General features: G+C 58.1%; 1 protein-coding gene across 6 annotated transcripts; it reads right to left on the bottom strand.

Moving 5' to 3' along the window:
• On the bottom strand, positions 1-15,963 carry ANXA6 (annexin A6). 6 transcript variants are annotated; one of them, XM_064724670.1, is made up of 26 exons: positions 15,827-15,963; positions 13,399-13,457; positions 10,839-10,923; positions 10,518-10,612; positions 10,245-10,358; positions 10,048-10,138; positions 9,855-9,934; positions 9,722-9,778; positions 9,480-9,573; positions 9,302-9,397; positions 8,996-9,054; positions 8,618-8,740; positions 8,380-8,438; positions 7,878-7,953; positions 6,918-6,999; positions 6,598-6,692; positions 6,067-6,180; positions 5,570-5,660; positions 5,068-5,147; positions 4,821-4,874; positions 3,027-3,044; positions 2,160-2,256; positions 1,763-1,858; positions 1,452-1,510; positions 641-763; positions 1-364 (listed from the first exon to the last, which is right to left on the bottom strand). In XM_064724670.1, the coding sequence occupies exons 2-26, from the start codon at positions 13,414-13,416 to the stop codon at positions 305-307; spliced, it is 2,016 nt and encodes a 671-aa protein (XP_064580740.1). In that variant the 5' UTR covers positions 13,417-13,457; positions 15,827-15,963; the 3' UTR covers positions 1-304. The 6 variants fall into 6 exon arrangements, 4 of the variants coding, with proteins under 4 accessions (XP_064580740.1, XP_064580742.1, XP_064580743.1 ...); XM_064724672.1 differs by lacking the exon at positions 15,827-15,963 and adding an exon at positions 15,390-15,517; XM_064724673.1 differs by lacking the exon at positions 3,027-3,044.
• Positions 15,964-18,265: the final 2,302 nt, after the last annotated feature.

Raw genomic sequence — 18,265 nt, 5'->3', positions numbered from 1 at the left:
CAGGGTCAGCAACAGTGAGGTTTTATTTATCAGATTTTAAATTGTCTTTTCCATCTGGGTAAATTCTTTGGTTTAGTGGCATGTTCAGGTATGAATTATTTTGCTTCAAGACAGACAATCTCCCTACCCAGACCCCTCTGCTCCCCTCCCCGAGACTCCCCTGCTTGCAATGTGGTGCTGCTTTCCAGCGCAAAGTGAGCTGTTCTCCGGAGGGGACTGAGTGTCCCCTGAAGCCCCCGAAGCTGCGGTGACATCAAGGCAGTGGCTGTGTGCTGGCTCAGACACAAAGGGCCCCAGGTGCCATCTAGTCCTCCCCACCACACAGGGCCAGCAGAGCCTTGCGGTAGTCGCCAGAGGTGTCCTTCTGCAAGAGGGAGAGCTGTGTCACAGAACCAGCCCTGGGCAAGCCTGGTTCCAGGTGCTGGGCACAGCTCCATGTCCTGCACACCCTGCAGGCATCCCTGCAGCAGTGGAAGATGCCAGCACATCCCCTCTACAGCCAGACAGGCCAACTCTGGGGCTGCTGGGGGCAGGTTCCCCCTGCCCAGGTGATGCTCAGCCCTTGTGCCACTCATGGCTCAGGGCCAGGACTCAGCAAGACAAGGTGATGTGCCAGGAAGGGATGTCCCTGTCCCCTCACCTCAATCATGTGGTGCAGTGATTTGTCAAACAGGTCTATGAACTCGCCCCGGATGTTGAACAGGTCAATCTCGCTCCGAGAAATCATGATCCGGGTCAGGGTCCTCTCATCTGTGCCTGCACCCTGCAAGGGAGAGCTTCAACAAAAAGCCCTGCAGGGACTGGGGCTCACAGGTGCTCCTGGCATCTCCAGCACAGTCCAAGCTGTGGCCCACAGGAAGGCCACAAAAATGAGTCTGGATCACCTCTCCTGTGAGGAAAGGCTGAGGGAACTGGGGTTGTTCAGCCTGAAGATGAGAATGCTCTGGAGAGACCTTTAAAAGGGGCTTTAGAAAGATGGGGACAAACTTTTTAGCAGTGAATGTAGTGATAAGAAAAGGGGTGATAGTTTTAAGTTAAAAGGGAAGATTCAGACTAGTTACAAGGAAGGAATTTTTTACAGTGAGGGTGGTGAAACTGGCACAAGTTGCCCAGAAAGGTGCTGGGTCTCCCCTCTACAGAAACATTCAGGTTGATGGGGCCTTAGATAGTCTTGAAGACTTCCCTGCTTAGTGCAGGGAATTGGACTAGATGAAACCTTCAAAGGTCCCTCCCAACCCTAACTGTTCTATGATCTCTCCTTGGACATATGCTGGACTTGCTGCCAGCAAGACATCAGCCTGACACATCTCCTGATACCCCCAGATGTTGGTTTGAGCCCAGCCCTCCCTACTCCCTCAGGGACAGCCAGAGGACAAACCCCATCCCTTCCATGGAGTTAAAGCACAGTCCCAGAGGGAGCCCAGCCCAGCCCCAGGAGGGTCTGTCCTCACCTTCATGGACTTGTAGAGCTTGTCAGCGAAGAAAGCCGGCTTGTTCTTCACACTCCGGACTGTGACACACAGAGGGGACAGAAAGGGGGTTCATGGCACCCAGGGGACACAGCACAGCAAGGAGCTGTGGCACCACTGTCTCAGCCACAAGCCCTCCTTGGTACAAGGGTGCAGGCCTGGCCCTCTCTAGGGACCCCATAAGTGCCCCAACCCCATGCCCCAGTGGAGTCTCCATGGCCCAGCATGGAGATTCCCAGCAGGAATCTGGTGCCCCCCTGCCTGGGCAGTGCCAGCTGGAGGGGAGCACTGACCGATGGCCACGAAGGCGTCACGGACATCTCCCGACATCCGCTTCTTGATGGCGTGCTCCACGTCATGGTTGGTCATCTTGATGAACTCCTGGAACACTGGGCATGGGGGAGAGGAAGGGGTCATTGCTGAGCTGCTCCAGCACAGCCCTGGGCACCCTGCAGATTGGAGCCCCAGCTCCAGTCTGGAGACTTCTGGACCAGGTGGGACCAGAGCAGGCTTGGGTGATTTTGACAAGCCACCTAAATGCCAGGCCATACCATTTCCACTGCCTCATCCCCACCACAGCTGGGGAGACAGGGCTCAACCTCAGCCTTGAGGACACCCCCATCTCCCCATCTCCCACCCAGCCCAAATCCAAGCACTGGTGCTGCAGCTGATGGAGAAATGGGATCCTACCTCTGCGGAGGTGGGGGTAGCTGCGGGTGCAGAGGATGCTGAGGAATCGGGTCTCCAGGGAGTCACTGGAGTCATTGCTGGACACATCAGCAAGTTTCTGGGAGAGAACAAAGAGTGAACATGGAGACATAGCAGAGAGGGACACAGGTGTCAAAAAGCTCTTCCTGGGACAGCCAGTCCTGACTGGAAACCTTTTTGTAAAGAGATTATGAGCAGGAAAATAGCTGGGGATTTTTCCCCCTAAAAAAGGCATTTTCTCTGCATGGATGTGAAGCTGCACACTCACAGATTATCTCTAAGAAAATACGTTTTCCAGTTTTTATGAAAAAAGCTCTGCAATGCTCATGGTTAAGACTTTTTTTGTCCTTTGTGGAGGATGTTTCAGGGGTGACAACACCACCTGAAGAGGAAATTCAGGGCTGCCAGATCCAGAAACCACTCTGGGCCACAGCAGTGCTGCCCATGAATGAAATGGCTGCCATTCCTCTGTGCTAATCTCATCCATTAGGCCATTGCAGGAGAAAGTCACCCTTCCCCAATTCCCACTTTTGGGGAGCCAGGGAAGCCGGCCCTGAGTCCCACAGTGCCTGGAACATGCAGGCAGCAGGCAGGCTTAATCCCCAGGGGCAGGGCAGGTGCCTTTCTCCCTCTCCTGCCCCACACTGCAGGGAAGTGCCCTCATTGCAGGTCCCATCTGTCCCCTTGTTCCCTATCCTGATGCAAGAGTCCCAAGCCACTGAGCACAGCCCATGGGGTCAGAAAGGCCTGGCTTGTGGGGCTGCAATTCCCAGCCCCAGCCCTGCACCCCAGGGTTGCAGCATCCCTTCAAACGTGCAGAAGGGTGAGGAGCAAAAGGCAGGCACTCACCAGGGTCTCAGCAACAACCTGGTGGAGAGAGAGAGACAGGAAGACAACAGGGTCAGAAGGTGCTGCTCAACTTTTATAACTCCCTGACAGAACAAGGGAAGTCTAGCAAAATCCCTTCAAACTACCTGTCCTCAGGTCCCCTGCTTCCCCATGAGCAGGACCTGTGTCCTGCTCCAGTTTGGCCTCTACACCAGGACCTTGGGAGGGGGCTCTTTGCCAAACAAAGTGATTCCCCCCCAGCCCTGGAGCTTGGGTGCCAGCCTGTTGCTCCTCTTGGAGCATCCTTGCCTGGCTTTAGGCTGGCTCCCACCAGCCCACCTCTGCCAGTGGGATGAGGGGAAGGGCAGCTGTGCTGACAGAACACAGCGTGGTGCCAGGTCAGGTGCCACCTGGCTGGCTTGCCCCTGTGCTCCCTGGCTCTCTCTGTGCAGCAGGGTGGGGTGAGCAGCAGAACATGCAGCAGGAGTGCAGGCAGTGAAGGGGCAGTGATGCTTTAGGATTTTAGGTTTTATATTTTACATATATTTGTAATCCTGCAGTGCCTTAGTGTATAACTCTGAACTCCATATAGAGTTAAACTCCATTAGCTACTGCTTTCCCATTTTAGTCAGACAAAACAATTCCTCTCTAGGCCTGGGAATCAAGGACACCTTATTGTCTCAGGCCCCAAGAAATGTAAACAAAAGGGAGCTGGGGGGGGAGCAAACTTAGGGTAAATGACTTCATTACCTAAAGCTGTAATTGGAATATTAACCCCTAATATGCAAATGGAGCAAACTTATAAAAGTATGAAAACCTTTGACCTGTCATCCATTTTTGGGTGTAGCCGCTGGGGGGCTACATGTGCCCTAAATGTACCTGAAGGCCCTTCAATAAATATAACTGCTTTTAATTCTCTTAATTTTGTCTGGCCTCTGTTTTTAGGTGGTCCCAAAAAAGCAGGAGCAGAGGTACAGGCAGAGAGGGTGGCAGGGTGCAGGCAGTGCCAGGGCAGAAGTACAGGCAGAGTGTGACAGGGTGAAGGCAGTGCACGGACAGGGACACAGGCAAAGAGTGTGACAGGGTGAAGGCAGTGCATGGATAGGGACACAGGCAGCACAGCATCCACTCCCTCTGCTGGTGGCAGCCCTGCTGGGAATGCTGTGCTGCTCTCCTGTGCATTGGAACATCCAGTGCTGGCACAGCACAGCCAAGCAAGGTCTCGGGTTTGACCCTACACAAATCTTCCCAGCCCCTTACAGAAAAGATGCAGCCCTGAGGAGCAGGGGGCCAGGGGACACAGCCCGTGGGTCACAGGTCTCCTGGGACCAGGAGCTCAGCCAGGGAATGGTCCCTACACCTCCCTGCACTGCTTCTGGCTGCTCAGCCTCCCCCCTCCAGTTGTCTCACCACACCAGGAGAAGTGTGGAGCACCCCAGTGTGTCAGGGCTGCCCCCTGCACAACACACAGAGCTGGGTGGCTCCTACAGAGCGGCCCAAAGCTGTGTTCAAAACTCAAATTTCAGCATCAGTGAGTGTTACTGAACCACAGAGTGGCAGCTCTGCAGCCTACAGGTGGGGAACTCCCTGGGGCTGCTTTCCCCATGCACGGAGCAGCAGAGCTTTAGGAATCAGGAAAGGGAGCTTTGCTTCCAAGGGTGTCATTTCACCTGGCATCTCTCCCTGCAGTTCACAGACACCCTGGCCCAGCAGAATTTGCTTCCCTGAGAATGTCAGTTCCGGACCAGGACATGCAACATCCTCTCCTTTTTTTTAATGCAAAGCCCATGAGAGCACTGCCAGTATGGGTCTTACCTTGGCATCTTCGTGTGCCTGGGTGAGGTTCTCTGGTCCTTCGTCACGGTTGCCCTGTGGTTGGATACAAAAATCATGGAGATGGAGAGGGGACATCTCCTGGGAGAGCCCCACGTGAGGGGGTGGCAGACAGTCCAGCAGCACTGCCCAGCCAGGCAGGGATGCTGTGTCTCTCCAGCCACTCCTTCCAGACCCCAGCACTGCCTGTGGCAGGGAGAGGAGAATTCCCAGTAAGAGCTGCTCTTACCAGAGCCAGGGACACGAGAATCCTCTTGAAATGCCCCGATGTGTCAGAGCTCAGGTCATCTTCCAGGCTCTTGTGGTAGGCTGTGGAGAAGGGATGGCTGAGCCCTGCAGCTCAGATTCCCACCCACCAGTGCCTGTTGTGCCTGTGGTCCCCATGGGAAGCATGGCTGAAGCAGATGCTGAATTCAAGGGAAGAGGGGATCACCCCAGAAGCTCTAATTCCCTGAGCATAAGCACAGCTCTTCTCCAGGTACTCTGGAGGAAATAGGATCATTGTGAAAGAGCCCTCAGGGAAGGAGACATTGATGGCAGAGCTGTGGCATGTCACCATGAGATGGAGAGAGGTGAGGAGCAGCACTCTGCTGGAGGCACTAACAAACCTTCACAGCACCAAGCCATGGACCCAACCCAGAGACAAAACTTTGCCTGGGCTCTGAAAGGACCTTGCACAGGGTGCTCTGTGCCCAGAACCTGGGTGCTCCCCTGTCCCTCCTGTGCCCTACCTTCCTGATAGGCGTCGTTGATAGCCCTGATCTCCTGGTTGTTCCGCGTGGCCATGATTTCGATGAGGACACTCTCATCTGTGCCAGCCCCCTGGAAGAGAGAGCCATGGTGGGTGCTGCAGGTACCAACACCAAATGGGGACAGGATGGCACCACCCTGCAGTGCCAGGCAAGGAGGGGTCCAGAAACCATGTGGCAAAAGTCTATGCCCAGCAAATGGGCTGGTAGGAATCAACATGGAAGTGTGCAAGTACGCTGCTGGTGAGGTCCCAGCTGGTGTGACTGGTGGATAGTAGTGCATGTCACTGGTTTGCCCCTACCCTGGCCCCTACCAGCTGGCTGAGCATGCTGGGCTGCAAAGAGGCATGCAAGTCTTGAGTGCAAACCAGGTCTTTGTCCTGGAGCTTTCTGATATTTTCTTCTCCATAAGAGAGAGACCCTGGGGCACGTGAAGCTGTGGCATTACCACCCTGGGTCACCAGCAGTGTGACAATTACCTCCACAGCCTTCCTCAGCTGCTTGGCATCATACTGAGCCGGAGTCAGCATCAGCCCAAGGATCAGCTTGGCCAAGCTGCCAGACAGCTCAGACTTCAGGTCTGCCAACAGGTCCTGCAAAAGCATTTGAGAGTTCAGTCCCCAGCTGCTTCTGCAGGGATGGACCAGTTGAGGCAACATGAGAGAAAAAAAGGGGAAGAGAGGTAGGGATTGGAGACATATGTGAAAACCCTTGGGGCAGTTTGAAGTCACATATTTGGGTGGCTCTGGGGAGATTCTGGCTCTGGAGTTCTCTGTGCAGAGCAGCAAGCAAAGGGGAAGGGACAACCTCGCTTGGGCTGGTGGGGCACCCAGAGTGGGAGGCTGCTGTGACAACTGTTTCCCTTGGGGGAGCCATGCCAGGGCATGTGGGTGTGCCCCAGCTGCCCACTGCTCCCTGGGCAGGATTCCTTCCAGTGAGGGGCTGATCTCCATGTGGGAGGGGGCAGGATGTGGGCAGGAGGAAGCAGGGTGGGATGGAGGCTGCAGTACCCTGCCATAATGAGCCTTGTAAGCCTTTATGATCTGTTGCCTCTGCGCGTTGCTCCTCTTGGTCACCACCTCTATGATGGCTCCTTCATCCGTGCCTGCAAGGACAGCAGAGCCACACTGTGTCAGTATGTCACCGTGTCACCCCTGATCACCTGCACGTCACCACCCCCACAAACTGGGTAGGCAGGGAAGGGAGAACTCCCACAGTCTCTCTTCCCCCTGGGGCTTCCATGCAGCCCACGTGTGAGCCAGGGTGGATTCTGTGCCCCAGGAGCTGCTGAGGAGCAGCAGGAAAGCCCAAAGTCACGGTCCCCACTTACCCAGGCCCTTCATGGCCTTCCTCAGCACCTGTGCATCACCATCATCATTGAAGTCTCCTGCAGGCTGCACAGTTCCTCGCAGCTGTTGGTGCAGAGAGGGGGTCATGGTCACCCTCAGGATGAGAGGGAGGGAGGAAGGGATGAAGGGATGGAGAGATGGAGAGAAGGAGAGATGGAGAGGAGGGAAGGTGCCACCCAGCAAGCTGAGGCCAAAGCAGGTTCTGTGTTAGTGCAAGCACCTGGGGATCAGTGAGGATCTCCCCACCACCGTCACCCCTTCCATTAAGGGGCAAACCATAGCCAGACCAGCAGAGAGCAGGAAGAGAACAGCAACAGACAGTCCCTGGAGCCTCAGTGTCCTGCCCAGTGTTACACCTGCCTGTCCTAGCCTGGAACATCTCAGCCTGGGCTGGCCATGTCACTGAGAGCAAGAGTCACTAAAAGGGTACCCACTCCTGCCCTACAGTTCTATCCTCCTGTGTCCCTATGCTCCTAACACATCTCCATCCTCACACTGTTCATGTAGGGCTCAGGGTGTATTTTCTGCATATCTCAGAGCACCCTTTTGTGGGAGTTTCAGCTGCATGCATGTTGCCACTCCCCATATGCAGCCATGCCCTGGCCAGCTCTGGGCTGCCCCAGGGGGCAGGAGTTCTTTGGTGGGCACTGGAGCCAGGGCTGCATGTGATGCATTGCAGAGACATGCAGGACCCACTGCCCCGAGGGAGGAAGGCCTCAGAGAGAGGAGGGGGTTAGTGGAGCCCACAGGAGGCAGCCAGCCCTGCCATGGTTCCATCCTGCCAACCTCGTACCCCAAAACCAGAGAATGGCATCAAGAGAAGCCAGGGAGCGAGAGTCAGAGCAGAGGAGTGGGGCTGGCTGTGCCCCATGGCAGAGAGGAGCAGCCAGGGGTTCCCAAGCTGGCAGGCAGCACACAGGGGTGCAGGGGTGGGTGCTGACCTCTACTTTGACCGCACTAAGCTCCCACATCCGATAGGCCACCTGCGCCGCCTCGGGGAAGAACTCACCTGCAGCACTGCAACGGAGGGCAAGGACAGGGCACAGTGAGCCATGGGGCCCTGCGCCTGCCAGCAGCCCCCCTCACCCTGTCCTGCTCCTCCACGAGGGGTGTTTTGTATCCACTGGGCACAGGGGCAGGAACCAGGTGCTTGCTGTGGGGCTGGATGGGTGGGAATGGGAGGAAATGTGTGGTGAATCCCAACCTCCCCCACCAGAGCATCCTCCCTCCAGGGGTTTGGCTCTGCCCTGCAGGGCTCCCATGTGCCAAAAAGGGACCATGACATTGTGGCTGGCCATGCACAGGGGCCACAGGGCCCCCTGTACCAAACCACAGTCACTGTGGGTGCTGCTGGTCCAGGTGCTCCACCAGGCTCTGACCCAGATGTTGTACCCAGCACCAAGGGAACAAAGAGGGACAAAGGGGGGTGACAGGTGGCCTTACTCATCATCCCCTCCACACAGCTTCAGCAGAGCCTTCTTGTACTCCCCAGACGTGTCCTCCTGGAAAAGCAGATGGAGACAGAGGACCATGCAGTAGGTAAAAACAAGGTAGTGCCATGGGATGGGCTCATGGAGAGGGGTCTCCCTGAACCCAGCACAGCCCTCCCAAGGGCGCTGGCATCATGAGGGAGGCAGCAGCAGCAGCTGTTGGAGGGTGAGCAGGGACCCCCAGCACTTACCTTTATCATGTTGTAGAGAGATTTCTCATACTTGGTCCTGAACACCTCCCGGATGTCCAGCATGTCGATCTCACTGCGCGACACCATGATGCGGATCAGAGTGTTGTCCCTGGTGCCCAGACCCTGCAATGGACCAACCCCACATCAGGCCTGGGATGGCCGAGCAGCTCTGCTCAGCCCATCACCTGTTGGACCCTCTATCTGATCTCTACCCAGCCCTGGCTCTGAAGGAATAACTCCTTTGGAGGGAAGGGCAGAGACCCCAGGTCACCTAAGTCCTGCCTTCACAGACCTGTGTCACCCTGCTCTCCAGCAGCACCCCGTGGCAACGGGACCCTGCAATGCTGGGGACCTGTAGATAAGGGGAAATACACTCACCTTCATGGCCTTGTAGAGCCTTTCAGCAAAATACTCTGCTTTGCTCCTGATGCATTTCACTGCAGGGAAATTGAGGTGTGGTGAGGGATGCCAGCAGCCAGCTTCACCAGTGCCCCCAACCTCTGAGCACCCACACCCCATGGGAACCACATCCAGCATCCCCACCCATCCTGAAGGAGCCTCCCTGAGCTCCCAGATACCAGGTACAGCCACAGCCCTGACCCTGCTGGCCCCTGTGCTGAGCCCTGCCAGCCCAGGAAGGGCAGTGCTGTGTTTCTGCAGGATCCCCATGTGGGGCTGGCTTACCCACGGCCAACATCAGCTTCTCAAAGTCACCAGAGAGCTCCCCCCGGATGCTCCTCTCAATGGGCTTCCCAGCAATCTTCAGATATTCATCAAAGACTGTGGGATGAGAGCAAGGAGATGCCTGGAGGAGCTGCCAGGGCACCTTCAGGCCCACCCTGAGCTCACAGGTGATGCTCACCCAGGCGGAGATGCTGCCTGCTCCTCCGGCCAAGGATGAAGATGAACTGGGCCTCATCTGTGCCCCATTTCAGCTCCCCAGCTTCCAGCAGGTCCTGTGGGGATGGGGAAGGTGACACAGCTGGACTCAGGGTGTTTCTCTGGCAGCCACCCACCTTTTGCACCATAAATCCAGATGTCCCAGTGCCACCAGCCCCATCCCTGCCCAGATATCACCTATCAGAGTGACCCACCAAGGCTCACCTTGGCATCCTGCTCCACCAAGTCCTCGCTCACCACATCATCCTCTTCCCTGGCACCCTGTGGGAGAGAGATGGGCTCAGCCCTGCAGGGCACAGGCACCCACCACCTGCAGATGCTGGACAGATGGACATACCTGAAGCAGAACAACGAGCATCTTCTTGAAGTGGCCTGATGTGTCTCCAACGATGTCAGCTTCCAGGTCTCTCCCATAGGCTGGTGGAAAAGGAAGGGAAGAGGTCAGGCCTGAATGCCTGGATCCTTTCACTTCTGCCCTTTTTGTGGCCCAAGGGGACACAGGGCAGCCCCTGCCCTTTCTCAGCCCTCACCATCTTTGTAGGCAGCCACCAGGTCATGGATCTCCTGGTTGGTGCGGGAGGCCAGGATCTCAATGAGGCACTTCTCATCTGTGCCAACACCCTGTGGGCAGAGACACAGCCCCATGAGCCCTGGGCTGGCTGGGCTGCCCTCAGAGGGGCCCTGGGCAGCGTGCCCACCCCTGGGAGGGTGCCCACCCCTTCCTCACCGAGATGGCATCTTTGATCTCTTTGGCATCTCCATAGGCTGGGGGCCGCATCAGGCTCACGATCAGCCGCTCAAACTTCCCCGTCAGCTCGTACTTCAGGTCTGCAATCAGGTCCTGGTGGAGGGGCAGAAAGGGGCTGGGGGATCCTTTGCTCTACAGCATGTTCTGAGTGGCTCCAGGGAGTGCTGGGTCCCTGCATGGGCTGGGGGGTGGCAGCCACAGCCACTTGTGTTTGCAGTGGGGCCAAGGGCCAGGGCGTGCTCCTGGCCTTACCTTCCCATAGAGGGACTTGTAGGCCTGGCAGATCTCCACCCGCTGCTTGTTGCTCCTGGAGGTGATGAGGTCGAGAATGGCCTCCTTGTCACTGCCTGTGGGGAGAGCCAGGAGTCACCACAGCCAGCCTGCTGTGCCCAGAGCTGCTCTGGAGCTGGGCTGGGAGAACAAGCAGAGCCAAGCTGGCTCCAGGGAGGAGAGGAGACCAGAAGAGTCAGCCAGGTGAGAGGGGAAGGGATGCAGGACACCCAGCTATGCCGGGGTCAACCAGGGAAAAAGGGACACGGGGTAGCCCTGGGACAGTCTGAGGAGCATCCATACCAAATCCCTTCATGGCATTGTACAAGGCCTCTGCATCCTGGTTGGCATCAAAGCCCTGGAAATCCTTCACTGAGCCCCTGTAGACCTGTGGGAAAGGAGAGAGAAGGTACAAGAGGAAGGAGCAGCCCCAGTGGGATGGGGGAAGGAGAAATTGAAGCTGAGCAGGACTGAGGTCAGATCCTTTATGGCTCAGGTTGCCCAAGGCAAAGCTCAAGCTCAGACATAAACAATTGTTTTCCTCTGCAGTTGTTCCCTTTCCTGTTTACTCTCCCTACAGAGGGAATTAATTTTCCACTGCCTGTTGCAAGCAAGGAACCACTTTGGATGCTGAGGATGAGACAAAATTACAGGCACAAATGGGCTGCTAAATGGAGAACACTGAGAAGCACCAGAGCTGCCAACAGCATGTCCTGCTCCAGCATGCACTGCTGTGGGGCCCAGGCTGATACAAGGGGCTGAAGCAGAGACCCTGGGTACTGGGGGTTGATATAAGCCACTTCTATCTGCTCTTCAGTCACTTCCAGACTGCCCAGGAATGACACCTCCAGAGAGCTCAGGAAAAAGGATGGACCAAAATCCCCCTTCCCAGGTCAGCTCTGTTCAGGAGAATTCACCCCACAGGAGCCTGAATGAGATCAGCAACCCCTGGGTGAAAGCAGAGGTGAAACCATCCCGGCCCCACATGAGGAACTGGGATACATCCCCACCAGAGGCACAGAGTGGGAAGAACTGAGCAGCAGCATTTCTTTAGCTGTCATGCTGACAAACAGGGGGGCTGGGAGCTGAGGTGGGGCTGTCAGCTGTGTCAGCACTCAGGGAAACTGAGCATCCTTCCTTGGCTCTGCTGGGTCTGTGCACCTCCCTGGGCTCATCTGCTCAGGATCTGCTGCACGGCTTCCTGAAGATCTCAGGAGCTGCACAAGGGCCCAGGCCTGCTGCCAGCATGGACATCTAAAGCCAGCATATCCTCAGAGAAGATGGGCATCAATGTCCCTGACCCAGGAAGTGCCTCCAGGAATGATCCCAAGGAGATGGACTCAGGGCAGCTCTCCTGGCTCCCATCCCAATGTCACAGCAGCTCTGCTGCACATCCCCCCCAGCACCTTCACAAACAAACCAGCCTCTCTCCTCCTGTTTTCCAGAGAGAAGCTGGGCACATCCCACAGGCCCTCCTGGGAGGAGCTGCTGGCACTGGTGTCCCCAAGAGGAGATGCTGCCCTTCCAGGGAACCAGGCAGGCACGGGACAGATCGTATTGCAGGTGATTCATCAGGAGAGCTGGATTTAGCCCCACTTCCCAGCAGCTCCCAGACCCTCCTGGCTTGGTACACGCTGCTCCCACACACATGCCTTACAGGCATGGAAATAAATTGCAAGGCAAAGGAGGTGCCTGGAGGCAGCAGGAGTGGACAAGGTGGCTGGAGGGTATTGGGAAGTCAAGATATTGGCTTTGGTTAAATGGAGAGGAAGAGCAGGGCTGTGTTCCTGCCTGCTGAGCCATCAAAGCATGAGCTGCCTGCCTTGATGGAGCAAGGGAAACTGAGGCAGGAGCTCAGTGCTCTGCATCACCCCACACTCCCTGCATTCTGTGTGGGAATGAGCCCCAGGCAAGTGTGGGAACATCAGCTGGGATGGAAACAGCATCCTGCCCACTGCATACTCCTCATACCCCCTTTCCCCCTTTCCTTGCTGTTTCAGCTGCCAGGGGCCTCCTGCCTCCCCTCCTCCAGCCTCTGAGTCATCCTGGCCTGTCCGGGACCTCCCAGCTAAAAATAAGCCACACTGGGGCCAGGAGGGTGGAAGCGAAATTCCCAGCATGGCTTTGCTCTCTTCCACCCCATGGCTGCTCGGGGTCCTGGGCTGCTGCAGGAAAATGCTGCACCGTGCCTCAGTTTCCCCACCCAGAGCAACCACTGCCTTAGCTGGGCAGGAAGCTTTGGGCAGTAAGGTTGGAGGGAATGATTGCTGGATTTCCCCAGGGGATGGGAAGCAGAGCCTGGCCCCAGCAGAGCAGTAGGAGGCTCTGGGCTGGGACTCCTCCCCTGGCAGCAGGCAGGCTACACCGAGCCAGCCACGCCTGCCCATCGAGGCAGGGCTTCCACCCACACCGAGATGTTTTCCTGGCTGCAGGGGAGCACCTGCTCACACAGCTGCCACACTGCACCAGCCTGGAGTGGGAAGAAATCCAGGCTGGGAGAGGGGAAAGGCCCAAACAGGGCTGCATGCCTTGCAGCATGATCAGGCAGGAGTTTTCTCCATCAAATGCCCAAATCCCCAGTGCAACATCTCTTCTCCCCTTCCCACGGCCCTGCTTCTCTCCCCCATCCCACTGTGGTCCCAAAAGGATTTTTGCTCCTTGCTGTCCCTGCTCCCCAGCCCAGCACTTCCCCCATCTGCATCACATCCAGACAGCACTGGCTGGAGAGGCAGGAATGTAAACAGGCTCTGGGCAGCACAGTGTCCATGCACGTCACCCCATCCCTGCTGCTGCTGCTGGAGACACTGCCCCAGCCCTGGGGGCTGCTCTGGGCCCAGCCCTGCCCTGGGGAGGTCACCCTTACCTTTCCTTGGGGTGCCATGGTTCAAAGCTGGAAATCACTGGCGTGAGGGCAGGGAGGAGCTGTGGAAGGGAACAGAGAGGTCAGTGTGAGCCAAGGCCCCTCTCTGCAGGCTGGGTGAGTTAAGGGAGGGTTTGCTCCCTCCTGGGGGTGGTGCCCATGGGAGAGCACTGCCATGGATGGAGCAGGGAAAGGGGAGAGCACTGCCAGGTGCTGCAGGATGGATCAGGGAAAGGGGAGAGCACTGCCAGGTGCTGCAGGATGGATCAGGGAGAGGGGCTTTGCTGGCTTTGCACAGCCACCCTGTGGTTACTGAGCCTTTGGAATCTGGCACTGAGGGCACCCCACAGGCCAGGGGCAGAGCACAGCCTGCACAGTTTCCTGTCAGTACCAAGAGAAACCAGAGGAGAAAAATGTGCTGAATACATGGAAACAGGCTGAGCATTCTCTGCAGGGCTGGGCCTTCTCCCTGCACCCCTCAATGTCCCTCCTGCTCCCCTGCAGCCCCAAGCCCTAGGACCATCCCAGCCTCAGCAGCTGCTGGGGACATTTCCTTGTCTCATGTTGCTGGACAGCCCCCACAACATCCCCAGAGCTGTTATCTGCGTTTCTGTGCAGCCATCAAGGCCACCACCAGTCCCACACATCCTTGGAGACCAGGAAACACAGCTGCGTTTCCAGGGTAACTCGCAGGTTGTTTTCTAACACCAGCACCGTTTATAACTGCAACCCACTGCGGTGTGGGCTCTCCCCACCCTCCCAGAGAAAGTCCCCCAGCAGCGCCATTTGCTCCAGAAGAAGCTGGTAGAGGGAGAAAAACAGCTGGAAAATGGAGCCCGGCCATGAATGAACCGCTGAGCGTCAGCTGAGGCCCCGCCTGGCTCCTTCACCCTCCCTCTGAGACACGTTGCAGAAAAATGCAGAGCAGAGCAGAGCAGGGCCACCCCGGGGGATTTCTGACCCACAGGAGTTCGGTTTCATGCCATGGAGCGGGCAGGAGAAATCACATGAACTTCCCATGCCTTGGCTGAACATCCCTGCGGGGGCTGCCATGCAAGGGAAGACCCAGCCCCGCAACCATCTGTGCAGCTGGGTGTCCCTGCCTGGGCACAGGGAGCTTCCAAAAGCACCCACAGGCACCGTGCTTGAGGGGAGAGAGTTTTGCAGAAGCGCAGAGCTGCTTTCACCTCTCCTTCCCCTCCAGCCGGGGAGGGTGTGAGCCTCGCCCCTTCCCGTGGTGCGGGCCGGGGACAGCCCCACATGTCCCGCAGGAAGTGGGGCCGCACTGCGGATGCTGGGTGGGTGCCAAGGGGTCCTACCCCGCACAAACAGCCTGGTAATGCCCCTCTGGAGCCTGTGAAACCTCCTGGGCATGGGGAAATCCCAGCATGGCACAGCCCCGCTCCCTCTCTCCATCCATGTGGCAGCGGGGCTGAGAACACCCAGCTCATCTCGGCACTGGTGGGGACTCGCCGACCACACCCAGTCCCCGACCTGTCCTTGTAGTGTCCCGTCCCTGTCCCCGCTGCTGGTGACACCTGCGCGGATCCCGGGAGAGCAGCCCCGGGAAAATCCCCGCACAAACACACCCCGTCCATCGGGCAGCATGGGGGTACACCTGCCCCCCACCCAACAACCGAGACATGTGGGTTATGGGGATCCCGTGGGAAATCCTGAGTGATGCACACAGCCTCTGTGGAAGCCTGTTTTGCCAGCAGTGCACCCCTCCAGGCTCCCCAAAGCCCCCCCAGGGCTGTGAGCTCCGGGCTGCACCCCAAGAGCCCGACTGGCTTGGGGGGCTCCCCCAGCACAGAGGCCACAGCACCCAGCGCCCCGCCACCCCCTGTCCTGGAGCAAAGGGAGCTTCCCCGGGTTATAAATACCGGACCATTCTCCTGCAGGGCTTCCCCAAAATGCCCTGCCCCACCCCACTGCCAAAAGCTCCCAGGCCTTGAGGAGCTGCGGGCCCCGGGGCTGCTGTGGGCTGCCTTTACCTGTGCACAGCTTGGTGGGTACCAAGGCAGGGGGGATCCCTCCCCAGCCTGGATCCCGCTGGAAGGAGGGCAGGAGGGATGGGCGGTTCCGCAGCCGCCGCAGCACCAAAGCCCGGACGGACTGAGGCGCATCTCGGCCGGGACACACCCAGCGGGGCCCGCAGCCCCCACCTCGGAAAGCAGCACCGGCAGCGCAGCCCCCGCGATTTGTCAAGAAAGAAAGATTTTTCATAAAAACAAAAACCCCAGGGATTCCCCCTACAGCCACCCCTTGGATGGAGCCTCCCCTTGCGCAGCTCACCGCCTAGCCCAACCAAGGCTTTCCACGACTTTCCTCCCCCCAGGCCATTGCGGTGAAAAGTGCCCGTCCCGGTCGGGCACCCCGCCCCGCACCCCAGACCCGCAGCCGCGGTGCCCCGGCCCGGGCGGGCACTGACCGGCAGCGCGGAGCTCTCGCCGGGTGCGCTCGCAGGAGCCGCGGCCGCGCTCGGGCTGTGCGCGGGGCCGAGCGCTCGTCCTTGGCCAGCAGCTGTTTCCTCACGGCCACAGCGTCACCGCCCCCTGTCCCCGCCTGCCACGGCCACATCCCACCCCCGGTGCCGTGCCAGAGCTCAGCCCGCGGCGCGCAATGTCACCCCCGTAAAATCACCCGCAAAATCACCCGCGGTGCGGCGGCGCCCGGTGTCACCCGCAAAGTCGCCCTGCTGTGGGGAATGGGGGTCTCCTGGCACAGAGCCCCGCTGGTGTGTGCGGGGCGCTGTGCCAGCAGCGGTGGCTCCGTGCCACACGCACACTGCCAGGCAATGCCGGTGATTGCATTTCAGCGCAAGGAAATGTCACCCTCCTGTCCCCCCAGCTGTGGTTTCCTGCCAGGCGCAGGGTACCCCAGTGCCTCCCGGCCCTGCCGCCAGCCAGCCAGCTCCTCCCGCACCAAATCACCCCAAATCATCCCAAATCACCCTTCCCTGCTCACGGCTGGGAAATGTCCGTCCCTGACCCTCTGCAGGAGTCTGAGTAGGGACAAACGGCCTGACCTTGGTCCCCCAGGACCCGCTTAAGGAGGGAGGTGCTGACCAAGGCTCTGCAATGAGCACCCACAGGGCAGGACGCGGGCTGGAATGATGAGCTGGTTTTGCCCTCAGTCTTCTCTTCCCGTGCTGCAGACACGGATGAGATGCAGCCTGAGGCTCTCCAGGATGCTCCTGGCAGGCTGTACCGCTGCCTGCACTGCCCTGAGGCCGTTTCCTTCCCCGCCTCACCCACGTTTAACCTTCTTTGCCACCACCCAGCTAGTGGCAGGGCTGGAGGAGCTGGCGGGGCGTCCCAGGAGCCACAGGCGGTGCTGTGTGACACCGGCCAGAGCAGAAAACCCCAAGGGACTCCTGGAAATGCTGAAGGCTGCTGGTGTGTAACCTTCCAGGCATCCCAGCCCTGGTGGTACCCACTGGCCTGGGCGTCTCTCAAGGCAGCTGAGCTGCTCAGCCCTGCCTGTGTGGGGCAGCACAGCCCCCAGGATGGCTGGCATGCAGCCACAGGACTGTGCTCCCCTGGCAGGGTGAGACCCTCACGGCCTCCCAGCACTGGCTGCTCCTTCCTGCCCTGTTTTCCCCTCAGAGCAATGTTCCCCTGGGCTGGCACTGGTATCTGGAGACCTCGCTCATGTGAGATGGCGTGGGAGACAAGCACAGCTTTGTTCAGGCTGTGCTGCAATGTGGGACAACAGCCCTGCTCTCCCTGGCTCGTGTGCTGAGCCACCCTGCCCCAGAGGTGCTCATAGGGTCTCTGGATATGGGGCTGCCCCATAGAGCCAGGACAGAGTGTACCTCTATGCTTTGGATGCTCTGGATCCTTTCTTGCTTTGCTCCTCCACGGCTCCCGCTCCCTTCCTCTGCTCCTTGCAAGCTGAAAGCCAGAGAATGGGCTGAGCCACAGCCTGAGAGGTTTTTGTCTCAAAATACTGTAAGCAGACTCAACCTGAGCACTATCTATAATAAAATCAAACCAAAATCACATGAAAAGACTTTTCCCAACCTCTCCTCAGAGCCCAGACTTGGTCCTCTTCTCCCAGGATGCTGATGACCAACCAGGTCACCCCATCACTTCCTCCATAGCCTCTCCTTGCCTGGTGCAGCCGTGCAGAGCAGCTGTGCTGGTGCCCAAGGACACTCATGTGCCCTTCTGGCCCCAGGGACCCTCACCTGGGACCCCCACCCACACAGCCCTGTGCCCTCATTTAGGCCCAGCCCTGGATTTACCCCTGTCCTGCTTGCCCTCCTCTGCTCAGCCCCTGTGAGCTGCACCCCAGGAATGCCCAGATCCCAGGGAAGTGCAAGCAGCCTCAGGATTTTGCTCTGGGGAGTTTCAGCTGGACATTCTGCTGCAGATATCCCATGGAGCTGGGTCTGTGCTCCTGTGCCTTGCTGCTGCAATCCATTTCACATCCTTCTGTGTTCCCCAGGGGCAGCTGGGGTCAGTCATAGCTGTAGGTGTACATATCCCTAAACCCCAACCCAGCCTTGTTACTGCTCCTCTCTGCCTGAATTTCCTCCAAAACAGCTCCACAGACTGAGATGTGGGTCCTGGTGCAAGGAGCAGGGACAGAGGGAAAGAATTCCCCTTTTCACCTGCCCAGGGAGCTTGGAAAAGTGAATTAAACCCCTTCAATAATACCTCTGAGCCTATTAGCATTGCAGGCTGTGTGTATGATTTGGAAGGCGTTGTGGGAAAAATATTTCTGCATAGATTTCCCATTGTGCAGGCCGGAGCGGTGGTCAGCAGGGGGAGGGCCAGGGTGCTCCCAGAAGGGATTTAAGGGGACAGCCTCAGGGGGCATTCCTGGTGCTCCCTGTCCTCAGCAGCTCGTTCTGGAGCAAAGG

The sequence above is a fragment of the Zonotrichia leucophrys genome, chromosome 13 (genome assembly GCF_028769735.1).
Source record: "Zonotrichia leucophrys gambelii isolate GWCS_2022_RI chromosome 13, RI_Zleu_2.0, whole genome shotgun sequence".
Lineage (NCBI taxonomy): Eukaryota > Metazoa > Chordata > Aves > Passeriformes > Passerellidae > Zonotrichia > Zonotrichia leucophrys.
The sequence above is the reverse complement of the archived record's forward strand: the minus strand, read 5'-3'. Positions and strand labels throughout refer to the sequence as shown.